We start from the raw sequence: 24508 nt of genomic DNA on the forward strand, positions 1-24508 counted from the left end.
CAGCAATACCACAACTCTATTGGAATTGTACTATAAAACAATGGATTCTCTGGTGTTTCCTTTAGGGTCTGGTGCACTATGACAGTAGGCTGTCTTGATTTCTGAGAAATAGATTCCTTTTGCTTCCTGTCATTCAAAGATAGAAGCTCTTCATAAGAATCCTGGTGGGGGAATAATCACCAATAAACCAGATTCCTACAGTCCTAGAACATCATCTTTCTCTTTTTTTGGTCCACAATCTCAGAGATGCAGGTCTTTAATGGACTTCAAGACATTGTTTAGAATCATGGCATGGTTTGGGTTGGAAGGAAGTCGTAAAGATCATCTGGTCCATCACTTCTGCCGTGAGCAGGGATATCCTTCACCATGTCAGGTTGCTCAGAGCCCCATCCAACTTGACCTTGAACATGTCCAATGATGGGCCAACTGGCAGCTTCTCTGGGCAACGCAGAGAGAAGCAGCCCTCTTGAAAGGGTGTGGTAAGGCCTCCCTGGAGCCTTTCTTCTCCAGGCTGAACAACCACAGCTCTCTCAGCCTTTCTTCACTGGAGACATGTTCCAGCCCTCTGATGATTTTTATGTTTTCTTCTGGGCTCACTCCAACAGATTCACGTCTGTCTTGTACAGGGGAACCCCAGAACTGGAAACAGTGCTCTGAGTGGGGTCTCACAAAAGCAGAGAAGAGGGTGAGAATTGTCTCCCTCAACCTGCTGCCCACGCCTCTTTTGGTGCAGCCCAGGATAAGGTTGGCCTTCTGGCCTGCAGGCACACACTGCCAGCTCCTGTCCAATTTTTACTTTACCAGAATCCCAAAGTCATCCTCTGTAGCCTGTTTTCAATCCATTCAGCCCACAATCTGTGCTGATACTGGGGATTGCCCCAGCCCAGGTGTAGGGTCTTGCACTTGGCCTTATTAAACCTTGCTCTGCACAAGGCCGCATGGCTGCATTCCTCAGGCTTGTCCAGGTCCTTCTGGATGGCATCACATCTCTCCAGCAAAATCAGCTGCTCAGCTTGGTGTCACCTGCAGGTGTGCTGAGGGTGCACTCCATCCAGCTGTCTCTGTCAGCAGTTAAGGCACTAAATAGTACCGGTCCCAGTATGGACTTTTGTGGGACCTGGTTTCCACTTGGATGCTGAGCCATTGACTGCAACTCTTTGCATGCAGCCAGTTCCTTACCCCACCTAACAGTCCACCTGCGAAACCCGTATCTCAGCAATTTAGTAGCAAGGGTGTTGGGGAGACCATATCAAAGGCCTTACAGAAATCCAGCTTTCGATCTGATATCATGCCCCAAGTTACAATTGAGTACATCCAAAATGCACCTGGAAAACTTTAATCAGCTTTCTTAAAAAGCATCTCCTCCCTCTACTGAAAGGAATTCCACCTGAAAAATGCAGTGACTCAGAGCTTTATTATCATGTTACTTAAAACATCCTTCCCAATGCATGTTTAGCTGCATGTTTACTTCAGAACAAGCTGCTGCTGTTGTTGTTGTAATTCTGTTTCCATTGGGTGCATTGAACACTTGATTGCTGACATTTTTTTAGATCTTAAACACTGGGTGATGTAATTTCTTTAAAAACCTACCAAAATATTAAATGAAACGTAAAAAATCATCATCTTTTAAGTCTGCTCTATAGGTTCTAAATACTTTGTTACTCCTTTTTGTCCCATGAATTGTCAGTCTTATCTAAAGTGGGATGCCTAAAACTGCCCACCGTAATCCATTCCTAACTTGAAAAGAATGAAATAAGGATTTATAGTTACCTTATATTTTGCAATTTCTGATGCTTTTCAAGCAGACCTCAACAAATGCCTTCAAATTTCAAGCTGTCATTGTTTGAAATGTAAAGATTCTTGAAATCCTTGTAGTCTTTCCATTTCCACGGGTTTAGCAGTGCATTATACCAGAATATCTATAACTCTCTTTACATCCATATGAATTCCTTGAAGTTTTCTTGAAGCAGCTCTTTGAGTGATTGAAGGTCTCTCCTCCTGCTACGTAAGGGAACATTGTATGAGGCTTTCCATAGTTCAGTTGGTGGAAAGACTACAGTATAGTATGAATCAGTAAAGGAAAGCCATTATCACAGAAAACACAGACTGTCTTCCAGTTGTTAGAGTTCACAAAACTGATTCATTTGAGCTTCCTCAACTTCCATAATACTTAGCAAATACAGTTTTGTATAATCAGTTGTATGTAGAGAAGTGTTTAAAGGGGTACAGAAGAAAACCTTGTACTGTATGTTGATGGTATGTGTGTCTTCTCTGCATGCTCAGAAGTGAAAAGTACAGAAATTTGAATGCCTAAGAGAACTGTTTTACTTGGTCCTGAATTTTATTTTGCATATATATTAACATATTTTTCATACCATCATTGGTAGTTAATGTGTCTACAAAAATGGGGCCCATTTTTTAATGCTTCTAAGTTGGTATTTCTGGGGAAGACATAGTATTTGTTGCTTTACTAGCTCCTATACTAAAAAACAGAGGCATCACTTAATACTTTAATTAGAACTGAGAAGGAATTACAGAATGTGTTTTTCTTGTAAATTTATAACAATTTCTCATTTTATTTTTTCCAAATGAAATTTGAAACATTTTGCTACAACAGTTCTTTCTCTCCTCTCCTTTATAAAAATGTTTCTTAAAACTTGAATCTCTATTACCTGTCTTTCAGTATGTCTGTATGACAACAATTGTTCTTTTCTAAAAGCTGCTTAAAACAGCATGTTGTTTATGGGGTTGCCTCTAAAAAAACTAAACCCACATTATCCAATGACAGTGTTATGTATCTCCATTAACTGTTATTAACAGCCACGTGTCCTTTCTCTAAAGCTCCTGGAAGACTATCCCATTTCTGTCTAAAGCAGAGTCTTAATTTTCAAAGAAATTTTTTGTGTTTGAATGTTTCAGAAATTCTGCATTTGCAACTTGTTCTCCAGGAGCCTCAGCAGGAAGCTGTGATGATCACAGAAGATGCAGAACAGGTAATCATTAAGCAGCTGAAATAAGCTAAAACTAAAATAGGTCAAGGACTGGCCTTAAAACAGCTAAGCTGTCATGGTCTTTTTATCAATCCTCTTTGGAAGGTTATTATTAACCGGATTAATGGTGAAAGAAATAGCTTCCAAATACTTCTTGCGCTGTGTTCATAATGGACTGTGTTTCCCTTTGCTGGCTGTGTGGATTTCTTGTGTCCTTCATCCACCCAGTCCATGTTTGTGCTATTTTCTGCCTCTTGTGAGTTAGTTTTTCAGCAAAACCATGGGCTAAACTGAGACAGGTCTCTGGAAGTACAGTTCCAAAGACTCAGCTGTCATTATATGTCATTTCAAACGGGCCCTGTCCGTTCCCACTGCCCTGATGGGCACCTGGCTGACTGACTGGGGGAAGCTGTGTGCTCCTTGAGTGGGAGACAGGTGGGCACTGTCCTTGTGCTACTCCACCGTGTCCAGCTGCAGGTACAAATGCAGTCAGGCTATTGTTGGGAAGAATGCAGGATTAGGAACCTGCTGCTTGGCTTTACCCTCAGCATGGGGAGGGAGATGACAGCCTCTGTGTATCTGTACTGAGGATTTGCTGTGGAACTGTTTGTTAGCTTAGAGCAAGGTCTGGCTCTTTGCAGCCTGTTCTGCTTGCCCATCCTGTCCACAGGGGGAAGGTTGATGCTGTGTTTTATCTAATACATTCCTCTCTATCAGAGGGTATGTGTATTACTGTGAAGTTTTAAGGTGAAGGTTGATATTTGGGACTCATTGGAACTGGAGAAATGTTTTGAGTCATTCATCCTGCTTGACTCAGACCGTTACCTTCCAACTGCCTGCAGTCAAGCTGTGAGCTGGTAGATCAGTGGCAATATGCACACACCCACACATGTAGTCTTTTCAAGGGCAGATGTAAGCATTTGAGCTATTTTCTACTGCCCCTTAATAGATAGTGGAAAAAACAGGTTATTTAGCATATGAATCACCTGGAACAAGGTGGATTAAGTTGAAAATGGGTCAATGAAAACAACCCTGGAATTGTCCTTTTCAATGTATTCATTATAAAAAAGAGTCCAGCTAAATAGCTTGCATCTAACTTTTTACACGTGGACAGCTATTCCTACCATTTGTGCACCTGACCCATGGCTTTAGGTCAAGTTACATAGTTACCTAAACCCAGGTTAAGGACATCTAGCAGTTAAAAGGTTCTTATGGGGTTATTAGTTTGTTTGTGTGATAGAGCCTAGCAAAACTTTATTGGGAAGACTCCAGATCCTTTATCTGCTGGAGCAATGACGCATAGACTGACAGACATGTGACCTCTCACCTTCTCTGCTTGGGCAGTCAGTGAAAGGTTATGATACTGTAGTTAGTCCCTTTGAAGTAGTGAAGATGGAAGAGAAATCATCTCAGGGTGGGAAGGAAGTTATTTAAATCATTGCATCGATTGATATGTTAATCTGGTGAGATATGTCTTAGTCTATTGCTTAACATCAAAACAAATCTCTCTTTTTTATTATTTATTTATTTATTTATTTTCCGTAGGCTTCAGAGTTGTGTCCAAAGTTGGGACTGATAGGTTTACTTAGAGCTTGGCAGAGCAGTAGACAGCTATAAGAGCTGTCTTCTCATACCAGGATCCTGGCTCAAAGCTCAGTGTTTTTTCTTCAACCCACAGAATAAGAATATTGGTGCTGAGGCAAAATTGCAAGACTTGAAGACTGTGGAAACTCCAGCCTCTTATGTAGACTGTTCTTCTGCTTCTTCAGGTGAGGACACAGAATAAGGCATGTGACAAGAAAATTGTGGAAATTTGAGAAGTTTCAGGGACAACTCTTAAAATTATTTAGAAGGAGGAGCTCTGAGGTCAGAATCTAAAGATGATAATCTACAGAAGGCAGAAAAAATTTACATGAGGTAGAGGACAACATTCTAATGTGGGATGGGTAGGATATACCAGAAGAGAAGAAAAAAGTGGTTGCTAAGGTTAGAAAGAGAGAAGGGTTTGAAGGAGTGCATTTGTAGATGCAAAGAGTGATGTGTAAGGCACAGAAGAGAATTAAGATAAAATGAAGAATTGTGTTTTTCTCTGCAAGCCAGTGAATTTCTCTTTGTGTCAGGATTTAGTTCCTGCCCGCATCCCACATGAAAAAAAGAAAAAACAGTCAAACCAATCTATTACCTGGTTCACTTGTCTCTTTGCTCTTCATCCTTCTGCAGGGGTCAGAAGTGCTGTGTACAGGTGATGCCAGCATGTGGCAAACACAGGGAGTTGGCACAGAGCCGTATTGCAGCTGCAGGGTCTGAATTGCTGGCTGGGGTTAAACCACAACAGGATGTCTGTGCACTGCATAGACTCAGACTCTGGGTTGTTTTTTTGTGTGCTTGGTTTGCTGCCTTGTTTTGTTTTGTTTTGTCTTTTCTCACCTTCTATAGAAGCTCCAGTGCAATTTAGTGTCCCTTCACTCACCTACCGAGTTTACCTGCAAGTCGTTATGCTGATGGTGACAAGTGTACCTTTTATCATTAGGTGTGTCAGGAGAGCTGGTGAATTCTGAAGTGCAAAAGCCTTTTGATGACACTTTCGTGCTCTCTGAGGTACAAATGTAGTCCAAAACCCTTTTGGTTTCAGTATTGTATGCATTTGTAGATATGAAAACTTTAATTTAGTTTAAAAGCCCCAAAGAGTTGGCTTTTTTTAACCTCCTGTGACTTAAAGTGGTTGCTGCATTATGACAGCAGACTGTTTAAGAGCAGCCCTCCTTCAGTGGTTCCCCAAAAATTGTTTCTGCCCTCCAAACTGATGAACAGCCTTTACAACGGCAGCGTGTTAACTTATTGGTGGGCTGTTGATCCAAAGTTTCTGGGGAGGATTTGTGACTGCTTTTCTTTTGTAATCTGTTTTGGGGGGTGGGAAGAAACCTTAAGATAGTTATTTGGAAAAAGCCAAGCACTTTGTTCCAGGTGCTTTGTCTAGCGCTTTCAGTTTGGACATAGACACAGATTGGAATATGGGCTTCTATCCTACTACTTCTTCATGTTAAATGGACAGATAGAATAGGGGACAAAACCTCCTTATTCTAAGACTATGAATAGGATGCCACAAAAATGTGGCTGGATAAGTACACTAGAGGGCTTGTGAATCACAGGAGAACTTAAAGACTTCAGAGTCATACTGTCTTGTAATCTAGAGAGAAGGGGAAAAAAGGGAATAGGAAGTTGTCCTTATGGTCTGATCCTTCAGACCATAAAGCCAGAATCTTTCATGATGCAACTTCAGAAACTCAAATTAGCAGAAGTGACCTGGGAAGTCACAGAATCACAGAATAGTTGGGGTTGGAAGGGACCTCTGGATGTCACCTAGTCCACCCCCCGCTGCCAAGACAGAGTCCCCCTATTATTAGTGAGGCTTCTATTTATTGCAAAAGCCAGCTTGAGAAAGCTACAAAGGCTACAAAATGTGGACAGCAGATACTTCCAAAAGTGGCCCTTTCACAAGATTCAAAGGAAAAATGATACCTGCTATTTTCTTTCAGGCAGGGACAGATGGCTTTACCAATGGAAGCAAGCAGTTTACTGAGGAAAGTTGTCCACCTGGAATTCTAGAATATATCGCTGCAGAGAAACAGAAAGAGCTGTCAGTTTTGCTGCTTGAACTGAAAGAAGCCCAAGAAGAAATAACTTTTCTGAAAAGCCAGCTCAAGGGCCCCAGTGGCCAAACTTCTACAGGCAGCCAAACAGAAGCTAACCAGCTGGAAGAGAATTCACAGATACAGTGTCTGGAGAGGAAAGAGCTGAAGGTGTCAGATACACAGAGTGTCTCATTACTGAGAGAAACAGAAATGCAGCAAATTGGCTTTCTTCAGGAAAATGGAATCAGTCTTCAAGAAGAGCCTCAGGGAAGCCCTGTCCCCTGCAGCAGTAAGGTGAAGGCAATGCAAGAAGTTTCTACAGCAGATCCAGAGCCTAGCACCTCTCAATCTCAAGAACTGATAAAGTTACAAAACCAAATTATAGAACTGCAAATAATTCTGCAGAAATCAGAAGAATCCTTTAGGAAGGAACTAGGAGAAAAATGTGCAGAAATAAATAGGCTAAACCAGTTGGCTGAGGAATACAGAAAAAAAAGAGAGGATTCTGACAGTACATTTTGTGTTTTGACTGAAGAACAAGATCAGCTCTTGTGTCAGGTGAAAGAACTTTCTATCATAACAGAACTGAAGGAGCGAGTGAAGCAACTAGAGGAAGATCTAGCTCTTTCAGAAAAGCAGAGGCTGTCAGACAGTCAGAGCAGTCTTCTAAGAGAGCAAATCCAGAGCCTTAAAAATGAATTTAAATCCAAGGATATAAAAATTGAAGCTTTGCAAAAGGACTTGGATGAAGCACAACTTCAGCTTTCTGACCAGGACATGCAAATAAAGGATCTGAGAAGCCAGGTTGAGACAAAGGAATGTGAAGTACTTGATCTAGGACAACTTTTGAGGAAGAATACAGCAGAGATGGAAGAGCTTTCCCACAAGTTAGCCGTAAAGGGACACGAGGCAGCAAGCCTAGAACAGCTTGTTGCTGCGCACACCAGGTCTATAGAGAGCCTGCAACAAGCCTTGCTGGAAAAGGACCAACAGATGGCAGAGATCAGTGTCAGCATGTCTGAGAAAATGGTTCTACTGAACGAAGAGAAATTTTCTCTAGGAAATGAGCTGAAGAGTCTTAAGGAGCAGACAAGTCTGTTATTAAAAGCCCAGGAAGAAAAAGAACAAAACATAGGAGCAAAAGATGCATGTCTGAAATGTGGGGCATCTGAGCAGCAGAATGAGACAGAGCCAGCAAGTAAAGAAAATGAGGAATTAGTAAATCAAGTTGAACTTCTGAGAAAAGAAAATGAGCAAGTAAAGCGGAAGCTGCAAGCAGCACTTGTGAACAGGAAGGAGCTTCTGAAGAAGGTTACCAAATTGGAGAATGAATTAGAACAACTGAGTAGAGAACAAGAATCAGAAACCTCAGTGGCTCAGGCAGCTACAGGGGAAGAAAACATGAGAAGCATGATCAGCAAAGAAGTGAGTCTTGAAAACCAGCCCAGTGAGGACTATCTAACTCAGCTGCTTTCTGAAAAGGAATCTGAGTTGCAGAGCATCCGGAAGGACCTGCAGGATAAAGAAACTACTGAAGCGCGACTGCAGGCAGTGATTGAGGAAATGAGGCAAAGCTTGCAAGGTAAGGCAAACACTGTTTCAATTAAAGATGAAATCATGGAGCATCAGACAATTCCTGACAAAGTAACTGAAAGCAATGTAAGCCCAGAAGATGATGAAGAAAATGAAAAACATAGTTCAGCACATACAAATCTGGAAGAAAATCAAAAGTCTGCTCTTAAAGAAAGGATTTTGGTTCTTGAACAAGAAAAAGAACAACTTCAAAAAAAACTTAAAGAGGCTCTGGTATCTCGTAAAGACACTATAAAAAAGGCTCAAGAAAAGGACAGGCATCACAGAGAACAACTGAAACAGCAGAAAGATGATTACAACATCCTGCAAGAACAATTTGATCAGCAAAGCAAAGAGAAGGACAGCATTCAGGCTCAGCTCAGACAACTCCAAGAACAGAAACAATCATCAGAGAGTGTTTTTGGGAGTCAGGGTGGGTTGGAGTCTTCATTCATGGAAGCAGAAGATACAACAAATAACAAGCTTGTACAAGTTGCAGATGTTTCTGAGGAAGAATTTAAAAAACACCTTGACCAATTGCAGATGGAGAAAGAGAAATTGGAATGTAATGTCAGCCATATGCAAAGGGAACTTGCTCACAAATCAGAATTAATCTTTGATTTGCAACAGCACATAGCACAGTTGTTTGTGGAGATAGAAGGGCTAAAGAGAACCTCTGACCAAGCTGAAGCTAAGGGAGCAAGTCTTCAGACAGAACTGGAGGAGAGTCATGGAAAAACTTCTGGAGTGGCCAGTCTGGAAGACTTGAAAATCCTTGTGCATCAAAAGGATGAAGAAATGGAATTTCTTAACCAGCAGTTAAAGGAGAAGAGCAAAGTTCTCACTAATGTGCAGGCACAATTGCTGGAAAAAGAGGACTTAGTCAAAAGACTGTGTGGTCAGTTGGAAGCTCAGGCTCAGGTGCATGAGGAACAAAGCAGGCAACTGCAAACAGAGATGCTTGAAATTCAGGAGAAACAAGAGGACAATGCAGAAGCAGCTAAACAGAAGAATCAAATGCAAAGAAAGTTGCAAGCTGCACTTATCTCTAGAAAAGAGGCACTAAAGGAGAGCAAATCTCTAAAAGAGGAACTGGCTAATGCTAAAACTACTATTGACAATCTTTCTGTCAAGCTGACAAATATGGAAAGCCAAATATGTGGCCATGTTAAAGAAACAGATACCTTAACAGAAAAGTTAATGTGCCTCACTGGAGAGCGAGAAAAACTTACTGCAGAAATTGGTAAAGTACTTAGAGAAAATCAGAATCTTGATGGATGCTGTAAAAACCTTACACTTAATCTGGACAGAGTTATTCTAGAGAAAGAGAAGCTGGAGAAGGAGGTAGAATCATTGAAGTGCTTTCAAGCCACTGAGAGTTCTGAGTGGCAGGAGAAATACAAGGAGCTTCAGGGAGAATATGAAACTCTGCTGCAGTCATATGAGAATGTGAGTAATGAGGCTGAGCGAATTCAGCGTGTGTTGGAAACTGTTAGGCAGGAAAAGCAGGAAATTTTCCTTCAGCTAAAAAGGGCTGAAGCCAAAAAAGAGGAAACAGATAAGCAGCTACAGGAAGCTGGACAGGAAATTGATGGAATGAAGGAGAAAATGAGAAAATTTGCAAAATCAAAGCAACAAAAGATCCTAGAACTAGAGGAGGAGAATGAGAAGCTTAGAGCAGAGATGCATTTTACAGATGGAGAGCTACACAGGACTGGAGAGAGCTTTACAAACACTAGCCTGAAAGAAGATCTGGAGTGCTCTAGGAGGGAATGCCAGTTTCTTTCTACTCAGCTTGAGACAGTAGTAGCTGAAAAGGAGTCTCTTAATCAAGAGATCACGGACTTGAAGTGTCTTTTGCAGTCAACAGAATCTAAGCTGAAAGAAAGCAGAGAACTTGTAAACAAGTATGTTGCCCAGCAGACAACAGGGGAAGAAACAAATGAGGCAGTTGCCACACCACCACCGATGGAAAGGTCTGAAAATCAAGTGGACATAACTTGTAGACCAAAGCCTCCTGCTGCAGAGCTGGAACAAGAGGCATTTGAAGTTGATAAACCTTGTGAGGATCCTGGTATCTACAGACAGCAAATAGCTGAGCTCACTAAACGAATCATGGAGCTGGAAAAGAGTAGAAGGGCTTCAGAGCAACAGCTGGGGGATATCCGCAGGTGTGTTGAGACTTTAGCAGGTGAGAAAAGGGCTTTAGAGCACCAAATGGAAGAGAAAGTCCATGAAGTGAATGCTCTTCAGGCTACAGTAGCAAAGATGGAGCAAACAGTCCAAAAAGCCAAAGACGACCTGGTCACAATGACAGCACTGAAGGATGCGCTAGCGGCTGAAAAGGATGACTTGGAAGAAAGGCTCATGAATCAGCTGGCAGAACTTAATGGAAGTATTGGAAACTATCAGCAAGATGCAACAGACTTCCAAACCAAAAATGATCAACTGAAACATGAGCTTCAGAGTTTGCAGAGAATGATGCATGAACTGGAGGAGGAGAAAAGTCGGATGGCAAAGGAGAAAAGCAAAGCAAGTTCAGAAAAGCAAAAGGAATTTGTAGAAAAGCTAAAAGACAATTGGAGAGGAGAAAGCAGCACACATATAAAGGAGCTTCAAGAACTGCTGAAACAGAAACAGCAGGAGATTAGTCAGCTGCAGAAGGACTGTATTAAAAGCCAGGAGAAGAACAGTAGTTTAGAAAGAACTGTTAAAGCTCTGGAATTTCTGCAGAGTGAGACTCAGAGAGAGGTAGAAGCAGCCAAAGAAACTTCAGCTAAAGCAGTTGAAGACACCAAGAAAGCCCAGGCAGAGCTTGCTCTCTGCAAAGTAGTGTTGGATGACACTCAAAGTGAGGCAGCAAGGGTTCTAGCTGAGAGTGTCAAAGTGAAAGAAGAGTTGCAAGCAAACAAAGAGAAAATTAAAATTCAAATGAAGAAAAAGGATGAGGACTTTGAGAGAAGACTGGAACAGGAAAAAGACAAGCACTCGAAGGAAATTAAAAACATGGAAGAAAAGCTGGCGACATTGCAGAGGGAGAAAGACCACATGGAAACAACAGTTGGTGATCTGCAAGACTCCTTGAGGACAAAGGATCACGAAGCCAAGCAACTGGAAGGCAGTCTAAACAAAACACTAGCCCAGCTTGCAGCCTTCACCAGGAGCATGTCTTCCCTTCAGGATGATAGGGATAGAGTGATAGATGAATCAAAAACATGGGAGAAGAAATTCACTGAAACTATTCAAAAGAAGGAAGAAGAAATATGTTCAAAAGAGGAAGCTTGTGTTGTGCTAAAGGACCAGATGAAACACATGACCATGCGTATGGAAGAACTCCAGACTCATATATCCAGGTAAATAAGCTGTGTCAGGGGAGGTTTATGGGGAAAAGGTTACTTTGTATTTATTGTCTGCACAAGGACACAGGGTGATCAGCAATCTAAAATAGTCCTTCTTCACATCATTAGGATACCTGTGTTAAATCTGTTCTCTGTGACAAGCACTCACCATCCGATTACTATCTAGAGTCTTTCAGATTTCAGATTAATTAGTTTCTTTTGCATGGAGTTATTGCACTGAGAGGTCAAGAGAGCATTGGGATACATAATTCCAGTTTAATCCCAAAATAAATTTTATGGGGAAGATGGAGCTATGGAAACCTATCAGAACGTACATCTGTGTATTTCCAAAATTCAGAACCAAACCATTCTTAACATGAGTAAAATTGTTTTATAAAATGTTTATATGCTGTATCTTTGCATGCTGGAGCATGAAATGGACATCAAAGGTATCAGAACAGCAATTTCACTGTGGGATGGTGTGGAGTTTTTTTTATTGTTAGCTACAGTGGACGAGAGAATTAATGTAATGAAAAGGAGGTGATAACATTCAGTGTTTAAGTGCCTCCATTTTTTTCAGTATTGGCATGGACAACTTTAAAAGAATATATTCCCCTGGCACCACCCCCTTCAGGCAGTAGTACAGTCAGAACTTTAAAAGATAGCTTGAATTTTAAATTGAGAGCTATTTCCAGCTCTTCCAGTTTTTCTTTAAGTAAAACGAATTCTGTGGCTTTTCTAAATTAGTATAAAACCAGTGTTAGTGTGGGTTAAGATATTGAGGTACTTCATGGATTTTTGACCAACTTTATCTTTTCTGTTTTCAGGCTGGAACGCAGCAAGAAAGACTGGGAGGCTGACTGCAGGCAGGAGATTCAGCATCATCAAAAGACATGTGAAATGTTGCAGGAGGAAAAAAAAGAGCTTTTGACTCGGCTTGAGCGGTCTCAGGAACTGTACAGCAAGTCTCAGAATAAACAGCAGGAACTGGGCTCAGAAATCAGCAGCCTGAGAGACCAGCTTGCTGACTTACAGAATTCCTTCACCAGATGTGAGCTGGCCAGGGAAGAGCTGGGGACTGTGGTCAAGCAACAAGAGACCAGTATCCAGAATTTTAAACTCAACTGTGAACAGCTTGAAGCTGATCTGCAGGCTTCCAAGGACCTAACAAATAAGCTGCATGAAGAAACCAGTGCCAAAGATCAAAAGATCATGAGTTTGCTGTCTGCCAAAGAAGAAGCAGTGATGGCTGCTCTAGCTGAATTACAGCAGCAACATTCTGAAGAGATGAAAGAGTTGGAGTGTAGGCTAATTAAGGAGGAAGAAGATAAAAAAGCCTTGGAAAATGAAAAGAAAAAAATTCTTGACAAACTTGATCATCTCACTGAAAAGATGAAGATAAACAGAGAAGAAAGTAAGCAGCAGAAGGCACAACTGGACTCCTTCACCAAGTCCATGTCATCTCTGCAGGACGACCGAGACCGCATACTGAGGGACTACAAGCAGCTTGAGGAACGCCATCTTGTTATAATCTTGGAAAAAGACCAGCTAATTCAAGACGCTGCTGCTGAAAACAACAAGCTCAAGGAAGAAATTAGAAGTTTCCATAGCCAGATGGATGACCTCAACTCTGAGAATGCCAAGCTGAATGCAGAGTTGGTGCGGTACAGAGAAGACCTTAACCAAGTGATTTCAATAAAGGACTCCCAACAGAAGCAACTTCTCAAAATACAGCTTCAGCGGATCCAAACTCTGGAAAATGAGAAGGCAACCATAGAAACACAGCTGAAAGAGTCTGAGTGTACTCAGGACGATCTCAGGAAGTGCATGGAAGCCTTGAGAGAGGATAAAGTCAGTATGTCTCAAGAGATCGAAACCCTTATGTCGTCTCTGTCCCGGGTGCAGAGTGAGATGGCAGCATTACATGAGGGGAGTCCCATCATGGAGTGTCAAGCAGAACTGAAGGCTCGAGAGGAAGAGGTACAAGAACTGAGTCACAAGCTTTCCCTCTCCCAGAAAAGAATAATGGAACTGGAGGGGGAGCTAGAATGTGTTCAAAGGGATGCAGCCAAGAGAGTGGGAGAGGCTGAGGACAGGCTCCAGAAGGAATTGAAGCACCTGCATCATGATGCAGGGATACTGAGGAACGAAACAGAGACAGCAGAAGAGAGAGTAGCAGAGTTGGCACGGGACTTGATGGAAATGGAACAGAAATTGCTTACAGTCACAGATGAAAACAAAGATCTCAGAGCTCAAATTCAGTCTTTTGGGAGGTCCATGAGCTCTCTTCAGGATAGTCGAGACCAGGCCAATGAAGAGCTTCACGTTTTGAAACGGAAATACTCTGCAGACTTAGAGGAACAAAAGAGTCTAGTACAGAATCTTCAGAAACAGATGGCTCAGCTACAAGAGGAGCAACATTCCATTGCCAGGGACCGAGATATGGTGAGGTCTGAGCTGACAGAACTGCAGAAGGCTATTGATGAAAGAGGTCTCTTGGCCCAGATTGAGAAACTTAATCAGCAGCTCAGAGCTAAAGATGATGAGCTTCTCCATTTGTCTTTGGAACTGGAAGGCTCTTCCAACCAAGTCAAATCTTTCACCAAGGCTATGGCAAGCCTGCAGAATGACCGAGACCGTCTGTTGAATGAATTGGACAAAACACGTAAGATTGAAGAAGTGAAACAGCAAGCAGAAGGGAGCACTTCTACCACTTCTTCAGAAGCGCAGAGTCTGAAGAAGGCACTGGCCTCCTTGCAGAGTGACAGAGACAGAGTAGTAAGTCCTTGTTCTCTCTTCCTGCTCTTACTTAAAGCACCACACGAGACTTGGATCTTCAAGTCTTAAAATTCAGCACACTTAGATCTGGTAATTGCAATGTGATGCATAGATCATTGTCGTCATGACATCACAGAATAGCTGAGATTCAAAGGGTCTTCTGGAGATCTTCTAGAGATCTTCTGGTCCAACCCCCCTGCACAAACAAGGTTGGCTGGAATAGGTTGCTCTGTACAATGTCCTGTTGGATTTTGAATATCTCCACTGGTAAATATTCCACTTCTTCTCTGGCCAGCCTGTTTTTTCATGTATCTGGAAATGGTTTCCAGAATTAGTTGCTCCCTCACTTTCCCAGGGATGGAGATGAGGCTGACCAGACTGCAGGTTCCCAGCTCCTCTTTCTTGCCCTTCTTGTAGGTAGGGATGACATTTGCTTTCTTCCAGTCTTCAGGAACCTCTTGGGTCACCATGACCTTTCAAAGGTAATGGAGTTGCCTCCCAATGACCTTAGTATTTGTGGGCATGCTCCATCAGACCCCATGGATCTGGTATAGGCCATCTATGTTATTTTCTCTGACATGGAGGCTGTGATTTCTTTGTTAATTTCCCAGGGTGGTTTCTCTGTTAGCTTGGTTTAAAATATGAAATCATGGAAATCAGGTCCCTGTTAACCTGCTTAGTTCACACCTGTGTCAGCTCATGCATTTGATTTGCCTTAGGTTTCTGAAAGAGACTAGAGCAAAGGCTTGAATTTCCTCCTCCTCTTGGCAGCTGATTTCCAAGGCGGGTACAAGACATTGCAGATTCCTTTTGACATCCTTGCCTGCACACTGGATGTGTCTGTGTTTGTGTAGTCACTGGCACAGTGCAGCCCAGCAAGTTTCAGAGTTCTCGTTGCTGATCAGAAGACAGACTGACAGTTACGTCCCACTGCCACTCATTAAGTACTTTCCCGTCTCCAGAGTCAGCCATATCTTCTTGTCTTCAAAAACAATTGCAGTGATGCATGCGTAACAACGACTTACTTCTAATTACAGCATGACTGGAATTGGAAAGCCAAAAGGATTTTACTTCATCAGTTTCCTGGTTTACAGTAAATACCAACTTCAGGAGTTATGCTTAACCAGCTCCTTCTGTTCCTTCTTTTCCTCTGAATAAGATAATTAATATTATAGCCTGGAGTCTTCTAATGTATGTTGTATCTTCATGGGAGGGCTCAAAATTCAACTGCCCTCATTAACAATACAATTCTCTGAGGGTTTTTTTTTTCTGAGCAATTTTTAGTACACTGCTGCATTTGATGATTCAATTTCTAGTTCCTCTGTCATCTGAATGTGACCTTTTTTCCCTCCAGATACCACACTGAGAAATGCTCTTGAACAGTTCTAAGTAATAAACCTGATGCTTGCTCAGCTGTCACACACTGATGTTTCCCTTTAATTCCAGGTAAGAGAGCTGGAGAATCTGCAGCAGCAATACATCCTGGTCGGGGTGGAAGCCGCTGAGAATTCTCGCTTAAAGGCACAACTGCAGGAGTGGGAGCAAGAGGCAGACAAACAGCTCCGTCTGCAAGAACAACTGCAGCAAGAAGGATTTGTGTACCGGCAGGAGCTCCAGCAGCTCAGGTGAACTGTTTGTCTGGTCCCTGCCTCGGTGATGATGCAAATGTGTTCGTTTCTATCAAAGAGCAGTTGTGGGCAGAGGTGAAGGGAATGCTGAGAACCTCAGCCTGGACTGTGCCAGGTGCCACTGAGGCACTCTGCCCTGGCCAGGAGAGGGCACGTGTTTCCCTTGTCCAGCTTCTGCCTCTGAATTTCAGCCCAGCAGGTTGGAGGTCAGTGCCTGTGCGAAATAGATCAGTGACCTTTTAGTTCTTATTTCCTTCATCTGGTGGTGGTCAGTATCATCTGTTGGAGAGGAAACTGAGGCTGTTTCTTGTATTGGAGTTTACGTATATGATCACAGTACTCTCCATTACAGGCTGCTGCTGAAAACCCTTTATTATCCCACTGATACCATAGTTTAGAACATACTTATTTTGTATGGCTGTCTAATCCTTGATTTCAGTTGATCTATGTCTTCTAGTGTTTTTAAAAAACTCTGTAATTCACTTCTAGTAAAATTGTCTTCTCCAACTGGACTAAAACTAGTCAGACAAATCTGTTCTGAAAAACGGGGCGGGGGGGGGGGAAATGCTTTCAAATATTTCAGAGATCCATTTAAGAATGCCTGAGGCTGGAATGAAAAGGGTGGGATTTTCTTTGTAAAAAGGTCTATGGCTTATCTTTGTCCAGAGTGATATAAAAACGTGTAGTTCTCTCCCTTCCCCCTGCCCCCAATCTGACCCTCAAACTAAAACTTCAGATCTCGTAAAGTTGAAGCATCTTACAAATTTTATTTATCCTGACAAAAGAACAGGAGGTTTATTTCCTGTGTTGCTTTTACACTGTACATGAAGTGATGGCCTCATGTTGGTGTGGTGGGATCAGTACTATGGGTCTGGTGCACATGTGACCGTGTAGAGAAATTGTTATGGGGACAAGTGGCAATGACAGTGACTTCCTTGACAAAACTCTGTACAGTGAGATCAAAACAATGTCCAGGAACACAAAAAGTGTGAGCATGGAACAATCAGAAGTGTTCAACCAAATACAGAGAACTTCCTTAAACCTGCTCTTAAGGTTCCTCTACTTAAGTGAGTTGTTTTGGCTTGGCTTGGTTATAAAACTTCATGTCTAGCATGGGGATGGTGATTGAATCACCCTTTGCTCATTCTTAGCTGGATACCTGGGCATAAGTGATACTGGTAACTTCCTTGTAATTTCCCTTGTTTGGTGCTGGGCAGACAGGAGAAGACCACCTGGGAAAAGCAGAGAAGCAGCATGAAGGAGCAGTACCTGATGGCCATAGCAGAGAAGGACAAGCAGCTGAGCCATTTACAAAGGATCACACAGGAAATGACGCTACCCTTCAGCAAGTCTCAAGTCATAGAGGAACAGCACCAAGGCAAGGTGAGTGGAAAGATACTTCTTTACTGGAAGTGTGAGCCTTGAAACTCAGCCAGAAGAGCGTGTGGTGCCTGTATCCAGCTCCTACAGACTGCAGTATTGGATGTGGTTATGAGGCCTCCGAAGATAGTACCAACAATTTAACTTGCATCACTGAAAGTTTTAGAACTTACCCCGAAGTGCTCTTCCTTAAGTTCCTGGTTTCCAGTGTTTCAAGAAAGAGGGTAAAAGCAACAGGGCTTTGTAGGCACTTTGGGTCCTTTGGAGCAGCATGGAACTTCTCAGCTGTGTATTCTGGCTGTTTTAGAATTGCAATCTTGCACTGTCTTTGAATCTAAGATTTTCTGGCTTAGTTCTCATTTTAGTGTCACGTCTTAATTTTTAAGTTTTCTAATGAATTTTTCTTGCTGTTTTTACTGGAACAGGGATTTACATTCCTGGTTCAAGCCCAGAGAAGCTGAGGCTTGAACACTGCACCTTCTCTCTTATTCCCCCTGTATATATAGTTCTAAAAGTGGAGTGGAAAATGTTTGGTATTTTGCTTGTCAAGGGAAGGCTGCATGCACAGTGCAGTGCATCAGAGCCAAGAGAGAGCTCTCCCATCCACGTCTGCAATTTTCCAGTGGTGTATGTCAGTGGAGGGGGTAGGAAATCTCCCTTATCCCTTTGATACATCCGTGCATATATGCAAAGAAAAAGTTTGAACAATGTTCATGTGATGCTTTCCAGGAGGATTCTCAGTGCTGGCCTTCTGGTCTTTGTTGATTAGAGCAGTGTGGACATTGCTTGGGGTTTTGTTTGTTTTTTCTTTTCTCATTCATGTGCCTTTTTTTTTTTTTCTTCCTGTATTGTAAACAGCTTTAAGACAACTTTTGAGAAGGAGCCATCATATATGCAAGTCTGGTGATCTTTCCTAACCGTTTGGATTTTCAGATGGCTTTTAGGATATTTCTGTTTATTGCCCATTTGCTCTTTTGCCTGAGCAGCTCAAGTTCCAGGTCTAGGAATAATGTTGGGTTTGACCTTGGAATACTGAAAAGAGAGGACTAACACAAGAGCGAGTTGTCACATGTGCAATATATTTTTCATTGTTCTTTCCTTGGCAGATTTCTCCAGGAGTCCTGAAAGGGGACTTTTCAAGCCTAGAAACAGAGATGAAACGCCTCCAGGCCCAGCTAAGTGACAGTCTGAAAGAACTGCACCAGAAAGAGCTTAGAATTCAGCAGTTAAACAGCAAGGTACTGATCCATGTCTTATACTTGCTTGCGGATGAGGAATATGGGGAAGGTTAGGGTGGAATAGGGCTCAGGAAGCAGGAATGGATCTGTCCTTGGGGGCATTCAATGAAGTAACACAAAACCAGAAATACATCTCTCAAAAAAGCAGTGTTAGAATCACATTGATGGATTCCCTGTTGCTGGATGGGGCTTGCACAGCACTAGAGCCCATCCTTCATCTCCCACACTGCTCTCCCTCAGTGAGTAACTGGGGTGAGTCAGAGCATTGGAGAGAGAAGCCATGAGTGGGACAGCTGTTCTGTATGGACCAGAAGGATATCCAGGCCCCATGCAGATCCCATCCAGCAGGCTCACTGACACGGTCTGAATCAGCAGCTTTTCTGCCACTGAAATGTGGTGCCCTTTCTCCCAGGTGACCAGAGGGAGAAAGGAAGAGGGAAGAGGACAGGGGAGGAAAGAAAGAGGTGAGAGAAGGGGAGAGGTGGGGAGAGAGGACAGATAAGGAGGACTGGGGGAAAGATGGGTGGAGGGAGATGAAGATCAGACAAAGGGACCAAAGAGTGAGACCATATGAAGAAAGTTGTTTACAGGTTCCATGTCTATTGTCGGGAGCACTTTCTAGCCTCCTGCTTTCTGGGCTGCTGAAGGAAGTCCCTCCTTGGGACGGCAAGCTTGTCATCTTCACTTCTGCCTGCCAGTTTGAAACACTTCCTTCGTTTCAGTGCAGAATCACAATCAGTCAATTCCCACACTGAAATGGAAGACCCAGAATTTATCCATCTTCAGAAAGAGTTGTGTTGAAGGAGAAAATGAGAATATAAAATCATTTACTGATGGTATTTCTGAAAGGTTTAGGTCAATCGCAGCACTTTAGAAATACTGTTCTTGACATGCAGTATTCTGTACATCTCTTTGATGTTTTGAGACTTCCAGAAATCTTTGCCGCAAGCTACTCTTGGAGATTGTCACTGGTCTTCGGACCTTAGTGATGGGCAGCGTGGTAGTTATATGTTCTCAAGAGAATTCTTACCCTCAGTTAGACAGAGAAGATTTTTGCTTTCACAAAATCAATTTCTTTGCTTGCTAGTTGTGTTCTCTTCTCAGCTATCTCAGGTCTTTGAGGAGAAAAATGCCCTTTCCCTCCAGCTGCGTGGGAGCAGTCGGAGCATCTGTGAGAGCCATCAGCACTACAGTGAGGTCCTGAACCGCTGCCTAGTGCTGGAGAGGCAGCTCCAGGAGCTGCAGGCTGCAGACAAGAGCATGGTAAGGGGGTTGGGCTTGGTGCACAGCAGGGAAAAGCTTATTTCAAGTGGCTCTGCTAACTGTCCAGCATTGTAGTGGCTGTGTGTCCTCTTCATTCAGTGCAGTCTGCAGTACATTCCTGTGTTCTTTCAGGAGCTGTTTGCAACGGATGCTGCTCCAGGAGCACCCCAAGAAAAGAATGAGCCGCAGAGAGGCAGTTACACACCTGAACTGCAGGAGCTACAGCTGAGGTAAAGAAAGTCTGAGAAAACAGGGATGGGGATGTTGGTCCTGATGGAGTTCTTGAGGCTAGTGATGTTGCTTTTATTCTGTACCAGTGTGTTGGGAAAACTCAGTCCCACATTAGGATCTTGTGGATTTGGAGGAACTGTCGTATGCACTTAGTAGCTGTCATTAGTTATCTCTTTGGATTAGAGCTTTAAAAAACCACAGTGACAACATGCAGCAGCAATGCCAGCCAGCCAGCATCTTGGATCTAGTCGGCTGCATCTTCAGGAGCTGCTGAAGTATATCAATGGTCCTGGTCTCAAGGCTGTAGCCTGAGAGTGTCTGGAATTGAGATGTAGCACAAGATTCCTTGTAACTTTCTGAAACTAAGATCTAGCACATGACTCCTCATACCCTTTCAAAATAATTTTCATAAGGTGGAGCCATGGATGACAGAACCAAGGAACTCCCTCCTGATGTGAAACAGAAGCTTCAAGAGATTTATCTTCTCTCATGTTTTCCAAATAGTTTAAATATAGTAAAGATAACTAAGTCTCCTGCGTGAGCTGGGAGGTAATTTGAGTCTCTTCAAACACTGCAATAGTCAATATAAACAGAAACACAATAGTCCATGAATTAGGCCTTTTTTGGCATATGCTTTGTTTTTTTCGGAAAGGTTGTCTGAAACAGAGCATTTACATAGCAGCACAAAGCAGGATATGAAGTATTTGGAGGAGCAGCTGGAGGAAGAACGGGACCGTCGTCTTGCTGCAGAGGAGGCGCTTTTTGCGGCACAGGATCAGATCAGGAGGTGAGGCAGCTTGAGCAAACAAACGCTATCACCATAGAAGTGTGGTGGTTCTAGCTCTGTTTTTCATTTGCACTTCATCATACCCTTCTGTCAAATGGCACTGGGGGCATAGAGACAACTACCGTGTCTGTCACAGAATCACAGAAAGGTTGAGGTCAGGAGGGGCCTCCAAAGACTGTCTGGCCCAACCCCCTGCTCAACCTAGACCCAGCTGCCCAGGACCATGGCCAGATGGCTGTTGAGTATCTCCAAGGAGGAAGACTTCACAACCTCCCTGGGCAACTGGTGTGGTGCTCAGTCACTCTTACTGTAAAATAAGTGTTTCCCAGAGTTCAGGAAATTCATTTCCTTCAATTATAGGCAGATAGAATAAGACAAATGACTAGACATTGACAAATTCTGTCTAGAAATTAGATGCCCACTTTCTCAATTAGTTACATTAACTACTGGAAGATATAATTTGGAGACTGAGAATTGGATGCAGGCCAAAGAGGAGTTGTCATGCTTCCAGGGGATTTGTCTTCTCAGTAAGCACTTGTCTGTCATGCATGAAACAGTTTTGACTTGAAGAATGTCATTCTTTTTTAATGTATTGCCAATTAACACAAACTTTTCATTAATTTGGTTGTTGAGAAACAATTAAACACTTAGGAAAAAGGACTTTTGTCCTCCCTCTCCTGCCCCTCCCCAGTATCCAGCACTGTGCTCTGCACTGCACAGGACACTGCGTATCTTGGGGCACTGGACAGATGCCCTGAGAGTCAGCAGAGCAAAGGTGGCTGACCTGGACTAGATGTTGGGATTAGGATGCAGTGAGTAGCAGGTTCCAAATGCTCGATTCTCCTCATTGGCTACGAAGGGTTTTTTAGCACATGACCTGACTGTAGGCACTTACACTGTGCATTTCCTCGTAGTTCACATAACTGGAGTTATGGAGTAGTGGAGTCTTTTACATGAAAACAATGCCTTTCTTCTGATACACTTGTTGATTCAGCAAAAAAATAATGGTCTGTATGGAAGGATTCTGGATGAAGTTCCCTGGTAATTGCTACACAGTTTGGACAACTGTAGCTCCTTCTGTCATTGAAGTCTGTAAAAGCCTCCTGCAGCTGATCTCATTAATAAATGGCAGCCCCGGGATGTGACTGCTGCCTCTGTCACTAGAAAGTAGTTAGAAAGAACCAGCACTATTGCAGCTAGAGCTGGCTTCCAAAATAATTTCACAGAACTTAAAACATACAGGTGTATCATCTGCTCTGGCTTCTTTCAAGTCACACTATGAAATTTCACTTGAAAGGAAAAAGGACTCCTGCTAGTTGGGTCACCCTGTTCTTTTGCTCAATGTGAGCTCAGGAGGCCTGAAACCTGTGCAAATGGAACCAGTTCTTAGCAAGTGAAGCCAGGGTTTGCTTGCAGGGGTTGATTCCTTTTTGGAGAAATACCTTCTTTCCTGAGCTTGATTACAGTGTTGATTTGGGGCATCATAATAAGAAACTGAATTTAATTTCATGTTTGTTGTGGCAGGTTGCAGTCAAGTGAGTGGGCATCTTCCTTAAGTGCCAGCATTGATATGACTCCAGGTCACGAGCAGTCCTTGCTGATCGACTCCATGGATAGTAATTCCAGCAGAGTAAGAATTTAACATTTGCAGCTGTCAATTATGTGAGCCCCAGCTGGCGCAAGAAACTGTGAACCTACAGCAGTTAAATCCCTCTGTAGACACACATAAATTGGTTGGGGACTGTGTAATTCTTCTGTTCTTGCCATGCTGGAAACAGGATTGGATGGGGCTGGTTCATGGAAAACCTGCAGAGAGCAGGGGAAGGGCAATATTTCATGAGGATTGCCCTAGTGCTAGGATCTGACAGTGAAATGATTTGGGGAAGGTTTATGCTCATTAGCTTAAACAAACTTACCTCCGTGGTCTGGAGAGCTCTGGATGAAGGCAGCTGGGGACACAACCATTCCTTGTAGTGACTGCTCTCTCTTTACTCTTCCAGACTCGGAGTACTCTTGGACTACGACGCCTGTTACGCTCTCTCTTCCGCTCCCGGACCCACTTGCCTCTGCTAGTGGCCGTGTATCTGCTTGCTCTCCATGTTCTGCTCTTCCTGTGCTTTACAGGCCACCTGTGAAGAGGAGTGACAGCCTTTTATGGAGCCTCAGCCCTGTGCGTACCAAGGGCCTGCACGCCCTTGTAGAAGGGCAGCACTTCTCCCAGCTGCCGCCTTTCCCAAACCAGCAGCTGCACCCAGCACGCTGTTAAGAGTCAGTGCTGGTACTGGGGAACTGCTCTCAGGAGATTTGCCATTCCCTCGGTCTTTCTACGTGAGTGGTTCATTTTCTGATCCAGGGTTGTGCTGCAAGCCTTGAGGACAGCATCTGTTCCTGTACCTGGAAGTAGTATCACTCATTTTAGACAGTATAGTGCTGCGGTCAGAGTAAGAAAAATACTCTTGAGTTGCTGCAGTACGTCAGCACTTCTAAAACTGCAGAATCTTCCCCCTCTTAGGCTGAATCCATGAGTGGGGTTGGGGGAACACTGTAGCTGGATGTAAGAAGAAGAATTGTCTTCCCTTTCTCTTCCACCCCTTAGATTTTCTCCGTGGCTCAGAGCTGTCTGAAATGCATATCCTAAGGAAGTTATGGGCACTTTAAGGAATGTGAATCTTAAAATCATGTTTCCTGCTCAGTTGCATCTCCTGTTCAAGAAGGGCCAAAATTAGTATATCTGACCCTGGTGAACATTCCATTTAAAATCAGTCATATGTCTGCCCTGACGGGGCTGTAAAGTAATGCCAGTAATTTAGTTATTTAAAAGGAATAGGAAACATGAATCTTTTTAGCTCTTAAGTTAAAACCCCTCCTATTTATAGCATTTGTGCACCTCTCATGATGGAAGGTGCTGCCTTACCTCTAGAAATGAGAGCAGCCCTGCTCCTGCTTTCTCATCTACTAAACATTTGTCTCGAAACTGAACCTGCACAGGCTGTGTTGAAGGGGTCCATAATGTGCTGTGTGGGCCCAAAGCAAAGGCAGAAACTCCAGAAATAAACTCTCTCCTCTGTGCTGAGGAAAGAGCCAGAGTTCTGAAATGGTCTGGTATCCCTGGTGTAGAAAGCTGGTGCTGATGTTTGGCCGTGTTTGGACCCAAATCAAATGATGCAAATGGACTGGGTCTTTTAGGGTGTATGGAAATATGGATATATTTCCATATGTTTTCTAAAGACCTCCTGAATTTGAGACTGCCCTCTTCCAAAAGGAGAATGTTGAATGCCAAGGAAGTTCCAGTCGTGTTTGCTGTCAGATCCCGAGTGGTCATTTCATTCAGAATACTGGCCAGGAGAATCCTATCTGCCTCTTAGTAGAGTATTAACACTCACATTTTTCCCATGGGAAAGAGGTAGTTCTTTTCATATTGCTGGTAAACTAAGCTGCTCTAGCCAGTGCAAGAAAGCCTGTTTGAGGATGGATTGATTTCACTGGTAGCTAAACCAGCTGGATCTCTGGCAGGTCCAGAGCACTGGCACTATATATCCTCTTGTGCTGTCCAGGAATTATCAGTGTGAACTTGCTCTAGCTATGTAAAATTCAGTGACCAAATAGTTTGTCTATAGCTTCCTGGGGTATGAGCTCCTGTATGTATAATAAAGTTTATTTTTCAGATGGAA

General features: G+C 43.0%; 1 protein-coding gene across 2 annotated transcripts in view; it reads left to right on the forward strand.

Annotated features, from left to right (window-relative positions):
• Positions 1 to 24508, forward strand: part of GOLGB1 (golgin B1) — a 40582-nt gene extending 16074 nt beyond the window's left edge. The window contains exons 12-24 of one of the 2 annotated variants that reach the window (XM_039570377.1): positions 2920 to 2993; positions 4669 to 4759; positions 5521 to 5588; positions 6527 to 11547; positions 12360 to 14310; positions 15757 to 15935; positions 17156 to 17321; positions 18425 to 18556; positions 19661 to 19819; positions 19952 to 20049; positions 20733 to 20837; positions 22362 to 22467; positions 22838 to 24508. In XM_039570377.1, coding sequence (XP_039426311.1) covers positions 2920 to 2993; positions 4669 to 4759; positions 5521 to 5588; positions 6527 to 11547; positions 12360 to 14310; positions 15757 to 15935; positions 17156 to 17321; positions 18425 to 18556; positions 19661 to 19819; positions 19952 to 20049; positions 20733 to 20837; positions 22362 to 22467; positions 22838 to 22972 — 8285 coding nt within the window. In that variant the 3' untranslated portion in view covers positions 22973 to 24508. Of the gene's footprint in view, positions 1 to 2919; positions 2994 to 4668; positions 4760 to 5520; positions 5589 to 6526; positions 11548 to 12359; positions 14311 to 15756; positions 15936 to 17155; positions 17322 to 18424; positions 18557 to 19660; positions 19820 to 19951; positions 20050 to 20702; positions 20838 to 22361; positions 22468 to 22837 lie in introns of both variants that reach the window. The other variant, XM_039570376.1, reaches the window with a different exon arrangement.

This window comes from Corvus cornix, chromosome 1A (assembly GCF_000738735.6).
Source record: "Corvus cornix cornix isolate S_Up_H32 chromosome 1A, ASM73873v5, whole genome shotgun sequence".
Lineage (NCBI taxonomy): Eukaryota > Metazoa > Chordata > Aves > Passeriformes > Corvidae > Corvus > Corvus cornix.